The 13,260-nt window shown below is 51.3% G+C and overlaps 1 protein-coding gene across 1 annotated transcript; it reads left to right on the top strand.

Moving 5' to 3' along the window:
- The first annotated feature begins 335 nt into the window (after nt 1–335).
- HPD (4-hydroxyphenylpyruvate dioxygenase) lies at nt 336–10,646 on the top strand. The gene is made up of 14 exons (XM_041728712.1): nt 336–452; nt 568–594; nt 1,381–1,443; nt 1,775–1,879; nt 2,463–2,505; nt 2,695–2,777; nt 3,730–3,819; nt 5,177–5,280; nt 5,936–6,013; nt 6,586–6,748; nt 6,882–6,953; nt 8,585–8,707; nt 10,158–10,274; nt 10,368–10,646. Exons 1-14 carry the CDS (start codon nt 450–452, stop codon nt 10,476–10,478), a joined length of 1,182 nt encoding a protein of 393 aa, XP_041584646.1. The 5' UTR covers nt 336–449; the 3' UTR covers nt 10,479–10,646.
- The last annotated feature ends 2,614 nt before the right edge of the window (nt 10,647–13,260 follow it).

Here is a 13,260-nt window from a genome sequence, read left to right as displayed (position 1 = left end):
ACATACTCACTCTTCAAACAGGGCTTCAAGACCAGTCCCTAATTCCCTCTCAAATTCTCCCTAAACAACAATTCTACAGCCACTACTGACTGCACTCTGTGTGGCCTTGATTTCTGAGCTTTGGATTCTGGAGAGCAGAGATCACAGTCCCAACTTGGGGTCCTGGAGTGTGCCCTTGGCTCTTTGCCTTGGCTCTACCTCACTGGCTAGCAGGCCTGGGAGAGTCCCTCCCCTGCTCTGGGCCTGACAACATCACCTTGTCCACTGAGATGGCAGCTGGATCAGAGGCTCCGAAGCCTAGGAGCTTTCATGGTTGGATGAGCTCCCGCCCACCCCTAGGAAGGCCAGGAGGCCAGGGGCGGGATCTGCTCTGTGTTAAATACTTCTGTCCAGCACTCCACTGGCCTCTTGTCCCAGTCTTAGAGGAGGACGTTTGACCAAGATTAATCATGGTAAGTGCCTGCATGGGGCCATGGAAGACTCCCCCAGTGATGATCTGAAGTGAAACTTCCAGAAGTGCCTTATGTCTGAGCTTCCAAGTCTTATTGTCCTTTTCTTTCTCCTTAGACGACTTACAGCGACAAAGGAAAGAAGGTAAGCAGGAGGGGGAAATGTGGGGTCAGGGCAAAGAGTAGAAAAGGAATTTCAATAGGTATGTGATATCCAAGAGTCACACTCAGGTTCATCTGTGCTCACCCCCTCGTTCCCCTGAGATTGAGCTGGACTCAACCCGGTTCTCCTAAGAAAAACGTTACCTCTTCTTAAATTCCTGCCAATCTCTTAATCCTGTCTACAAGTTCTTTCTAGATTTTTAAAAATTATTTATTTATTTATTAATGAGAGACACAGAGAGAGAGGCAGAGACATAGGCAGAGGGAGAGAAGCAGGCTCCTTGCAGGGAGCCTGATGTGGGACTCAATCTCCAGACCCAGGATCACACCCTGAGCCAAAGGCAGATGCTCAACCGCTGAGCCACCCAGGCGTCCCACTAGATTTTTTTTTATGTGTAACCTCTACTCACAATGTGGGGCTCAAGCTCATGACCCCAAGATCAAGAGTCACATGCTCTACTGAGCCTGTCAGGTGCCCCTGGAAGATCTTTCTAAGGTCTAACTTAAATCCGTGTTGCTGTACCATATAGCAGTTCCCCTCTATGAAATCTGGGCATGCCTCCTAAGGGGGCTTTCCAATCCCAAACACCCAGGGGCTTGGTTTCTACATGAGAAACATCTTTTGAGGCTTGACAAGGCTGCAGGGTGTTTGGCTTCTCAGTTTTGGAATTGAGGCTGCGACAAGGAAAGGTGTTAGGGGACACCTCTCCATCTACACTTTTCTAGGCCCACATCCAGAGACAGCCTCTCCCCTTCTCTCTTCTTGCAGCCCGAGAGAGGCCGATTTCTCCACTTCCACTCCGTGACCTTCTGGGTTGGAAATGCCAAGCAGGTAAAAGCCGGGGCCAGGTATCAGAGTAGGAGAAGGCGGGCCTCCAGCTGGGCCTGTGATTGGCCCCTGTGTGGGGAGGATCAGAGCCAGTGTTGGGACCATCCCAGGAAAAACAGTCTTTAGATACTAATTACACAATCAGGCCCTCAGACCCCAGCAGGAAACTTAATCTGACGTCAGAATGGGCCAGGGAGCAGCCTTTCCTCCCAGGATGGACTCTGTACCTGGGGCAATGGGGCAGACAGGCTGAGGGGGACCAGAGGCCCTTAGCTGAGGGCGAGGGATGCCCAGGCTGGCTCCTTGGAAACCCGGTTGCAACTCTGTGATTCAGGCTGCATCATTCTACTGCAACAAGATGGGCTTTGAACCACTAGCCTACAAGGGCCTGGAGACGGGTTCCCGGGAGGTAGTCAGCCACGTGATCAAGCAAGGCAAGGTGAGTCCCCACCCCAGGACCCCACTCGCCCAGGAGGCCAGCTCATCTGCCCCTGCTGATCTCTGAGCCTCCTAAGGGCTCTGGTGCCTCTTGAGTGAAGTGGAACAGGAGGCTGTTTCTCCAGGCCCACCTGGTTTTCTCCCAGGATGTCTGGTGAGGCTGAGGGAGCATGAGCTGAGAGCCCCCACCAACCCCTCCACTGGCACCTTTGTACAACAGATCTTAGGGATCTTCGTTTTATCTCCTTCTTAGCCTGGCCCAACACTGGCCTCACAGATGTTTCGGAGAAGTTAACAGAGGCCTCAGACATCAGACCTGAAAGTCTGAGGAATGCCCTGATCCCTAGGAACCCTGGGGCTCTCTCCCATGGGCAGCCTGAGCAACAGCTCATCTCAGCGGGGATGTTGAGGCAGAGAAGGGGCTGGAACCCACAGTCAAGGGATCCTTCCTGGCTGGGAGGAGTGATGTGATCCTAATGCCCCACTGGGGTGCTTCATGGGTGGGTGGGGAGGAGGGGCTGGGGTACACCTGCACGTGCTAACCTGAACCACCAGCTACACCTCCTTTCTCCTCTACATCTTAGATTGTGTTTGTCTTCTCCTCTGCCCTCAACCCCTGGAACAAAGGTGAGGAGGCCCAAGGGGCTCAGGGTACCAGGGAGTGAAGACACGGTATGGTGGGTAGGGTCAGGGACAAGGGAGTATGTCTGGTTCAGCAAGGATTCCCCAGCCTAGAAGGAGATAGAGCTCAAAGGCTGACAGTAGAAGTGAGGGGGGCTGTGACTCCAGTGCCATGACCTCCCCTACCGGCCACAGAGATGGGTGACCACCTGGTAAAACACGGTGATGGAGTGAAGGACATCGCATTTGAGGTGGAAGATTGTGACTACATCGTGCAGGTGAGTGTGCATGCAGGCTGCCCTCTGTCCGCCACAGGAAGCCCTGCTGGTCAGGGCTGGGGGACCCGCCGTGTTGGAGTGACAAGCCCAGACACTCGTGTGATGCACACCCAGGTTCCAGGGATGCCCTGCCCCTCGCTAGCTGCCTGCCCTCTCACTCAGCCTCAGTTTCCACATCTGTAAAATGGGGACAACCACAGCACCTACCTTACCAAGTCTGACACAGAGGAAATGCGATCATAATTACCATTTCATGAGCACGACTCTGAACCAAACACTATATTCAAGAGGCAGCTTAGAGGTTCAGAGCATAGAAGCCAGAGGCACACTGCCCAGGTCTGAAACTTACTATCTGTGAGACTTTGGGGAAGTGACTTAACTTCACCACTTACAGAATGGGGACAAGAGCAGTACCTTTCCTGTAATGCTGCTGTGAGGAAGAAGGAGTTTGGTAAATACCTTCACCTTTGCCTGACATGTGATAAGCATAGACATACAGTAAGGTTTCACTAAATAAATGCATGAGCCAGGCATATAAGGCACCCTGCAGAGGGTCTGACACATAGTAGGTGCTCAACCAATGCCAGCTCTTATTCTTATCCAACCACCTGGTTTACAGATGGGCAAGATGAGGACTAGGAGCAGGGAAGTGTCACAAAGTGAGATAGCAGAGGTGGGATACCCCCCACCCCCCAACTAGTTTGTCTCTCATGCGTGGACCCAACTCTGGGCCTGGGCCTCAGTTTCCCTATCTGCCAAACAGGCACAAGGCATGGGTGTCAGGGGCAACAGTAAAGCTGGCTGTCATTCATGCCCAGGGCTAGGAAAGCTGGAGGAGCCTGTGGCAGGACGAAGTAGGGGGCCATACAGCAGAGGCAGGACCATGGGGCAGCCAGCCAGGGCTCTGGGAGGGTCCAGCACCTACTGCCTCTGAGATCCATCTTCTTTGTAGAAAGCCCGGGAACAGGGTGCCAAAATCGTGCGGGAGCCCTGGATAGAGGAAGATAAGTTTGGGAAGGTGAAGCTGGCTGTGCTGCAGACGGTGAGTTTGCTTGGATGCCCCTACCACTCCCTGTTAGCTCCTCTGAGATGCCAGGATGCCCCACACCCATCCCTCTCCCCCCCAACTCCCTAATGCCATCCCCCCCTGGTGCCTCAACACAGACATTCTTCTTCAAGTCTGACTGTCTGTAAGGCTTGGCCAGTGTGCAGAGGCTGGTTCCAGTTCCTGCTGGGTGCTTCCCTTCCTCCCCTGCAAATGGAGGGGAGGGGGAAGGTGGTAATGATAGCACAGGGATGTAACCCAAGGACAGGAGCTTTGAAGGAGGGAGCAAATAGGATCTGGGGAAGTTCCACTCTGCTCTGGCTGTGTGACTTTGGGCAAAGTACTCCACCTCTCTGGGATTCATTTAAATGAGCAAGGACTGCAGCTGGACCACCTATGTGATCTGCAATATGCCACCTAATCTTTCTGTGCCTCCAATTTCTTCAACCATCACTGATCCAGGTTCATTGGATGGGCCCAAAGGCTCAAATGAGATCATTCAGCATTTAGAACAACAGTGCTTGGTATATTGCAGACACCCAGCAAAGATTCCCAAGTCTATGCTCTTGTCATACAGAGACGATCACAGGTCCCACCTCCTCAAGATAAATACAACCTAAAGATCATTAAGATGATTGAAAGAACCTTTTTTATATAGATTTAATTTTTTTAAGATTTAATTTTTTTATGTATTTATTTAGTCATTGAGACAGAGAGAGTATGGGGAGAGGGACAACAGGACTGGCAGAGAGAGAATTTCAAACAGACTCTCTAAGCTGAGCACAGAGTACAACACAGGGCTCGATCTGACGACCCTGAGATCATGACCTGAGCTGAAATCAAGAGCCAGTCGCTTAACTGACTGAGCCACCCAGGCACCCCTTAAGATACAATTTTTATGTAATCTCTACACCCAACATGGGGCTTGAATTCACAGCCCCAAGATTAAGTCTTACACTTCACAGATGGAGCCAAATAGGTGCCCCAGAACCTTTTGATATAATTTGATCCAAAGCCCTCATCATTCTCACTTAGTTGACACATTTTTATTGAGCACGCATAATGAGCCAGGCACTACCCCAGGTGCTGAGGGCACCATGATGAGCAAAAACAGTGTTCCTACTCTCCCAGAGATTCTGGTCCCCTGCGGCAGGCCAACTGTCAAAGAAAGTCCCGAACAAATGACAGATTGCAATTCATTTCAGAAAGGGGAACTGACTTGCCCAAGATCACACAGAGAGTTAGGAGTTAGGGTCAGAGCCTAGGTGGGAACTGTGTTGGGTACCAGAAAAGTGGCCCAGTCTTGGCAGGGAGGGGAGTTCAGGGGCCAAGCCAGGCTGTTTTCCACCCACAGTACGGGGACACTACACACACCCTGGTGGAAAAGATGAACTATACCGGCCGGTTCTTGCCTGGATTCGAAGCCCCAGCATGCGTGGACCCCCTGCTTTCCAAGCTGTGAGTGCCCCTCGGGCTGGGGAAAGGAAGGGGGATAGAGAGTCCTGAGTGCAGAGTGGAAAGTGATGCCCTGATGCTCCATGCAGACTGGGCTTCTCTGAGGGGCAGAGCATCTGGGAGCCTTCTGAGGAACTCCTAAGGGTCCCCAAGGGTGACTTGAAGAGGCGGCACAGAGGCTGAGCACCAAGGCTCTTGAACCAACTACCTGGGCTCAAACCCCAGCTCTGTCATCTTTTTAAAGATTTTATTTATTTCTTTGAGAGAGACAGTGCATACTTGAGCAGGGGGAGGGGCAGAGGGAGAGGGAGAAGCAGACTACCTGCTGAGAAGGGAGCCCAATGATGTGATGTGGGGCTCAATCCCAGGACCCAGGACCCAGGACTATGACCTGAGTCAAAGGCAGATGCTTAACTGATTGAGCCACCCAGGTGGCCTATAGCTCTGTCATTTTCTAGCTATTTAACCTTCAGAGTGACTTTATTTCTCTCTGCCTCAGTTCCCCATCTGTAAAATGGGGCTAGTAATAGCGTGCAAGTTGACAGCAACGAGGTCCGTCTAGTGTGTGCCATGTCACAGTGAGCTGTCACTGCGGGGAGGTGAAGATTTAGGACGTAGCCTGTCCTCATCTCCTAACAGCTTCCCACCCTACCGCTAGGCCCAGCTGCAGTCTTGAGATTATTGACCACATCGTGGGAAACCAGCCTGATCAGGAGATGGTGTCCGCCTCAGAGTGGTGAGTCCCTGGCCCAACCCCTTGCTGCAAAGGAGACAGGCCCACTCCCCAGTTCTTGTCTCTAGACACCAGAGTGGGAAATGGAGCACAAGCCCTCAGCAGCTTACCCTGATGTCACTTGAGTCATCTGTTTCCTGGAGACCAGAGGCTTTCAGGCTCAAGGTGATCCACAAGTCCTCCCTCTGAGGACCCTTGGGGAAGCTTGGCACAGAGGGTGTCACAGTCCAGGGAGACCTGGAGGAAGCCTGTCACTACCCCAGATGGCACTCTTGTGCAAATGAGAGGCACGTGCCCTTCTCAAAGCACTTCTATCTGTTGGACCATTGCCATACCAATGGCAATGGTATGTTATAAGACACTTGTTATAAGGTCTTGTTATAAGACACTTCCCTTCCACCTGAAGGAAAATTGTGATAATAAAGATACAAGTCTACAGTGTGTGTGATGTGGATGGTGGTGGGTTCCTTTCTGGAGACTAGTCAGGGGACAAATTCTGGAAGGTGGAAGTAGGGACAAGGAGCCAGTCCCTGGCTGGCACTCAGAGTCAATGTGTCCTTACGGCCATCCCACAGGTACCTGAAGAATCTGCAGTTCCACCGTTTCTGGTCTGTAGATGACACACAGGTGCACACAGAATACAGCTCTCTGCGCTCCATCGTGGTGGCCAATTATGAGGAGTCCATCAAGATGCCCATTAATGAGCCAGCACCTGGCAAAAAGAAATCCCAAATCCAGGTGAGGTCTTACCTGGACCATGAGTGTTTGGCTGGGGAAGAAGAAAGCAGGGATGAGCTTTGAAGACTCTTGGGGGAGCGGAATGTGGGTGACAGGAGCTAATGACAATGTTTTCCTTGTTTCCGTCCCACAGGAATATGTGGACTATAATGGGGGTGCTGGGGTCCAGCACATTGCTCTCAAGACCCAAGACATCATCACAGCGGTTAGAAGCCCATTCTTGGCCCTAATTTCCCTTTCAACTCAGCTCCAGAACCAATCTGCAAAATGGAGGAGAGTGGGGCAGGAGGCAGGCAGGGAGGTAGTAGCAATCCTAGGCGCCCCCCACCAGCTCAGGTGGCTGACCAGGATCTCTCACTGGTTCCTGACACTCTGGTGCAGGCACAGTCCCACCCCAGAGAGTTGTGTTTCTCTGCAGATCACTGCTGGCTTTAAAAGTAGCAGGTGCCAGAGTAAGAGGAAGCCTGGATTCTAGTCCTAGTTCTGCAAGTGATTTGCCGTGTGTCCATGGAGGATTCAACACCCTCTCTGGGCTTTAGTTGCCTCACCTTGAAAATGAGGATATTAGGCTAGGAGATTGATTAGGTCCTTAGAGCCAGGTTAAATATGCTGAGTCTGTGGAACCAGCCCTTGGAGAATCTGGGTCTTGGCTATTCCTGAGGTGGCAGGATATCAGAGTGGACAAGAGCCTGGACTGTCCCACTCCGTCCTGGCCTAACCAAGAAATCACTGGACGACCTTTGCAATTTCACTCATTCATTCACCCACTCACTGGATGTGTAGTGGGCACCTACTATGTGCCAAGCACCCTTTTAGCTACTTGGGATACATCAGCCAACAAGACAAGAGTCTCTGCTCTAATGGATACAGGAAACAAAACAAGTAAAACACAAGTGTTAGGTGGCGTGAGTGCTCTGGAGGAGCACCAAGCAGGGCGATGAGAGAGGGAGGGTAAAGATATTGCACATTTAAATAGGGCCATCGTGAAGGGCCACATGGAGAAGGAGGCATCTGAGAAGGCAGAGCTGGAAGGAGGGAAGCATGTGGACACGTAGGAAAAGTGCTCCAAGCAGAAGTGACAGGCAGGCAGGGGAGAGTTGAAGGCACAGCAAGGAGATCAGTGCTGCTGGAACAGAATGAGTGAGGGAGAGGGTAGGAGATGAGGTCGGGAGGTGGGAGTGAAGGCAGATGGTGAGGGCTTTCAATCTGACTCTGAGACAAGACACCACCATGGGGTGAGCAAGGGAGTGACATGATTTGACTTGTCTTTTTAAATAAAATCACTCCGCAACTATGTTGAAAATAGATATTTTTTTTATTTTTTTTTTATTATTTATTTATGAGAGTCATACAGAGAGAGAGAGAGAGAGAGAGGCAGAGACATAGGTAGAGGGAGAAGCAGGCTCCATGCACTGGGAGCCTGACGTGGGATTCGATCCCGGGTCTCCAGGATCGCGCCCTGGGCCAAAGGCAGGCGCCAAACCGCTGCGCCACCCAGGGATCCCGAAAATAGATATTTAATCTCTTGATGCCTTGGTTTCCCTAGCTATGAAATGGGGATAGTAATTGTCCAGATATCTCAAGAAATTACTGCACAGACATAATGAGGCAATACATGGGAAGTACTTAAGACAGACACATAATGAGAATTCCATAAATGTCAGTGATTGCTGTTCTACCAACCAAGCCTACAGGCCCCAGGCGTGGAAGGGCATGAGGTCTGGGGGGGATGCATCCTGGCAGGCAGGGAGAACTAGGATAGGCACTCCACCTCCTCCTGGCTAGGGGTGCGGAGCAGGGAGCCAGGAGACTGACCTTGACCCTTCCCTGAGACAGATTCGCCACTTGAGAGACAGAGGCATGGAGTTCTTGGCTGTTCCATCAACATACTACAAACAACTGCGGGAGAAGCTCAAGTCGGCCAAGATTCAAGTGAAGGAGAGCATTGATGTCCTGGAGGTGAGGCTAGTGCAGGAGTGGTTTTTGTTGTTGTTTTTAACAGCTTTATTGATACAAAAGTCATATAACATATAAGGCACTCTTAAAATGCTCACTTCCGGGCTCCTGGGTGGCTCAGTCACTTGAGCATCCATCTGCCTTTAGCTCAGGTCATGATCCTCGAGTCCAGGGACAGAGCCCCACATCAGGAGGTCTGCTTCTCCCTCACCCTCTGTCCCTCCCCCTGCTCCTTCTCTCTCAAATAAATAAATAAAATCTTTAAAAAATAAAGTGCACAATTCAATGGTTTTTAGCTATTCACTATGTTGTGCAGCTGCCATCAGAATCAATTTTAGGGCAGCCCCAGTGGCTCAGCGGTTTAACGCCACCTTCAGCCCAGGGCGTGATCCTGGAGGCCTAGGATGGAGTCCCACGTCGGGCTCCCTGCATGGAGCCTGCTTCTCCCTCTGCCTGTGTCTCTGCCTCTCTCTCTCTCTGTCTCTCATGAATAAATAAATAAAAATCTTTTTGCAGCGCCACTCAGGGATCCCTTAAAACTCAATTTTAGAACATTTTCAGCACCCAAAAAGAAACCTCACACCCCTCATCACCACCCAGTGCCACCTTCCAGTGGCTCCCTGCAGCCCTAGGCAAGAATTCATCTATCTTCTGTCTCCATAGATTTTCCTATTCTGAACATGTCATATGAATGGAATCACACACTACGGGATCTTTTGTGTCTGGCTTCTCTCACTGAGCATCATATTTGCAAGGCTCACCCAGGTTGTAGCAGATGTCAGCACTTCCTTCCACTTCATGGCTTAATCATAGTCCACTGTGTGGGTATATCACATTTTTTAAATCTACTCATCAGTTGATGGACATTGGGTTGTTTCCACTTTTTGGCGATAATTGTGAGTAATGCTGCTGTAGTCATTCGTATACAGGTTTTTGTGTGGACATATGTTTTTAATTCTCTTGGGTTTATACCTAGGAGTGGAACTGCCAGGTTGCAGGTAACCACCCTGTGTTTAACCTTTTGAGGAAGTGCCAGTTTTCCCTAGGGGCTGCAACCACTTTACATATTCCACCAACAACATAGGAGGGTCCTGATTTCCACCAGAGGATTTTAAATAGGAAGGATACGATCTGATTTGTAAAAGATCCCTTGGGGTGTTTGTGGGGAGGGTGGATTGTAAGGAGGCAAGCCGGAAGCAGGGGGACCTGTGCAGAGACTACTGGGGTGATCCAGGACAACCTTGATGGTGGCTTACACGCCGCAGACTGTGGCGGGAAGGTGGTAATGGGAACTTTAAGGATCTGCTTGGAGGTGTCTGGAACTGCGGGAGAATGGGGTCTTTTCTTGGCTTTCAGGTGCAGGAGCTCTTACAGGCTTTCTAAAGACTGCACCGTGTCAGAGTAGAGTGTGGGCCAGCTGCCCCCCTAACCCAGCCTCCTGTATCCTACCTAGGAGCTGAAAATCCTGGTAGACTACGACGAGAAAGGCTACCTCCTGCAGATCTTCACCAAGCCCATGCAGGATCGGCCGACGCTCTTCTTGGAGGTCATTCAGCGCCACAATCACCAGGTAGCAGCAATTCCCAACCAGCCCCCGAGGGCAGGCAGGTAGCCTGGCTGGCTCTGGGGCCCGCCGCTCACTCTCGTCTCTCTCCCCCTCCAGGGCTTTGGAGCCGGCAACTTCAACTCACTGTTCAAGGCTTTCGAGGAGGAGCAGGACCTGCGGGGCAACCTCACCGACTTGGAGACCAACGGGACGATGCCGGGCATGTAACATCAAGGCCCATGTTTCCTGCGGAGACACCGAGGCCCCGCCCACCTGCCGGCGTGCGGCGGGCCACGCCCCCAAGCCTGGAGCCCGCCCACCCACCGCGGACCACGCCCCCATCGGCTGGGCCGCTCCCTGCGCCCGCGCTCCCGAATAAAGCCGACGGGTCCTGTGCGGGGACGTGGTGTTTGTGCCGCCCTTTGGCCTGCAGGGGGAGCTCCGGGCCCTAACGCTGCCGCACGCCTCCGAGTTCTGGTCTCAGCCCTACCGAAGCCGGGGAGGCACCGGGTGCACGCGTTTTGTGCTCAGTGGGACCGCGCGGGTCAGGGAGAATTCTGGAACCAAGGGGTGCAGAGGGATGACAGTCTAGAGGGGAAGACAGTATCATTTCACAGAGTGGCAAATGCTGCTATGAAGGTAAAGCGGTGATTGGGAGATTGTGCAAAGGTAACGCTGGGAGATGTTACAAATTTCGGTCGAGAGAAAGCCCCTCTTGGGGAGGGAGGTGAGGGAATCAGCCAAGGAAGAGCCTGCGGAGAGCACACTCAGGAAGGGTAGTAAGCCTCGAGGTGAAACCGCCCTTGACAGCATCCCCTCTGACGGCTTTACGAGAGCTAAAGATGAGCTCTCCCCAGGTTTGCTGCCCTGCGCCCACCTTGGAGAGGGGAGAGTGTCAGCCAAGGGGCTTCGGCGCACTTGCCTGCTGAGCAACCTAGGGACACGGCTCCTGGTCTGAGAAGGAGAACAGGTGGGAGGGATCTGAGCCCTTAGGCTTCGGCCCTCCCGTTTTAAAACCGGAGAAAGGAATTGGGAGCTTCTGATACTTGTCAGATCTTCCTGCGAGTGAGTCAGCTCAGAACTGGGAGCAGACGGATCTGAGTCTAAGGAAAAATTCTAAGTTGATACAATAGGGAAATTGGGGATTTTTTTCCCCCCAGCAGATTATAGAAGTCAGGGCTTCTGGGATCATGAACTTCAGAAATGAAAAGAACAGCAGTGAGAAGCCAGAGGAACAATGGCAGCCTCAGTTAAAAATACCTTCCTCTGTTTTCCCATGGCTTATGCAAAGCAGAGAAATTCTGTATCACAGAAGGTTGCAAACTGGTGGCTCATGGGCCAAATCTGGCTCACAGATGTATTTTATTTAGTCTGTATAGTTTTAAATGAATTTGAGTCATCATTTCAGAAAGTTGGGATATTTCACATACAAATTCTAGGATTCTGGTTCTTCTTGGTACAACCAAGCAGTTCTGGGCTGGCTTCTTGTGGAGCAAGAATCAGCTGGTGCCAAGTGGTGGTGCCTCCTTAGATCGCACATGGGCAGAGCAGACCCTCATTAGCTGAGCACAGACTAGGGAGCAGGATTGCCCGGGTTCACAGCCCAGATCAGCTACCTGCTAGCTGTGTGACCTTGGGCAAGCTACTTGACCTCTCAGTGCCTCAATTTTCCTTATCTGTTAAAGGGAATGGTAACAATACCCAACTCCTAGCACTGCTGTATGTTTAATAGCAGAAGTTCACATCAGTGGCTGGCATGGTGTCAGTGCTGTGTTTGCTCTTATGATTTGGGGAGAGAGAGGCCTCGGTGAGGGGTCTTTGCCAGAGTCTGCATGGCACTTCCTCCTCCCCACCCCATCCTGGTCTACATGCAGATGGCTCAAGTTGGGGCTCCCTCGTTGGCCTCCATAGCAGGACCAAAGAAGAAAGGACTTGTCCTATGGGACTGAGGAGCAGAGGGAGAGGTAGATAGATTTGAAGAAGCAGGGAGGAAGAGAACCATCTCACTGGGTGGTGGAGGGAAAATGAGAAGTCTGGGGTTTCTGGGCTTTGAGTTTAGGTAACCAGCCACAGCAGAGTAGGTGAGGGGAGGAATAGAAGTGCCATTGACTAAGGTGGAGGAAGAGGAGGAGGTTCAAGAGGGAAGATGAAGGAAAACTCAAATTTGGGCATTTCCTTTCTGTGCCTTGGGCTAGATGCCCTAGTTTGTCTTTATGTGCCCTGCAAGGCCCTACAGCATCTGCCTCCCCCTCTCCCTTACTTGGGACCTGTCAGACCTCCTTTCCCTTACTCTCCCTTCCCTCATTCAGCTACAGCCACACAGTCATCTGTGCTGGTCTTCAAATACACCAGATGGCTTTCAGCCTCAGGACCTTTGCACTTAGGGTTCCTTCTGCCTTCAACACCCTCCCTCCAGGTGTCCATGGGGCCAGCTCCTTGATCTCCTTTGAGTTTTGCTCACATGTGGGCTAAGCAGTTTCCCCTACTGTATTCAAAATCTCATACCCTCTCAATTTATACCCCTTTCTTGTAGATATTTTTCTCCTTATCATGACATGTATTCTTCAGGTTTGCCTGGCTCACTCACAACATAATCACCTAAAGACAGGGAGTGTTTTCTCTACTCCTATGTCCCCAGTGCCTAGAGAACTGACACATAGTAGATGCTCAATATTGGTTGAATGAACGGAATAGCCAGCAGCTGCTTCCTTTTTCCTTGTTCAGTCTCACCCTCAGCTCTTCCTGTCCACATGAATCCACCTTGGGTAACATTCACCTGTCTGGATGTACAATTCCAAAAACCAGCCTGCCACCAAAGACATCTTCTTGCAAAGTGAGGCTACAAAGAACATCCTTATACATACTGTTGCCTGCTTGAGGCTGTCAGGCTTGATTCCAGACAGTTGAACATTTGTGCCAAAGTTTATGTGCAGTTTTAACTGATTGTTAATATCTAATTATCCTCCTAAAGGTTGTGGCAATGTAAGCTTACGCTACTGATGCCCAAGTG

The sequence above is a fragment of the Vulpes lagopus genome, chromosome 14, assembly GCF_018345385.1.
Source record: "Vulpes lagopus strain Blue_001 chromosome 14, ASM1834538v1, whole genome shotgun sequence".
Taxonomy (NCBI): domain Eukaryota; kingdom Metazoa; phylum Chordata; class Mammalia; order Carnivora; family Canidae; genus Vulpes; species Vulpes lagopus.
The sequence above is the reverse complement of the archived record's forward strand: the minus strand, read 5'-3'. Positions and strand labels throughout refer to the sequence as shown.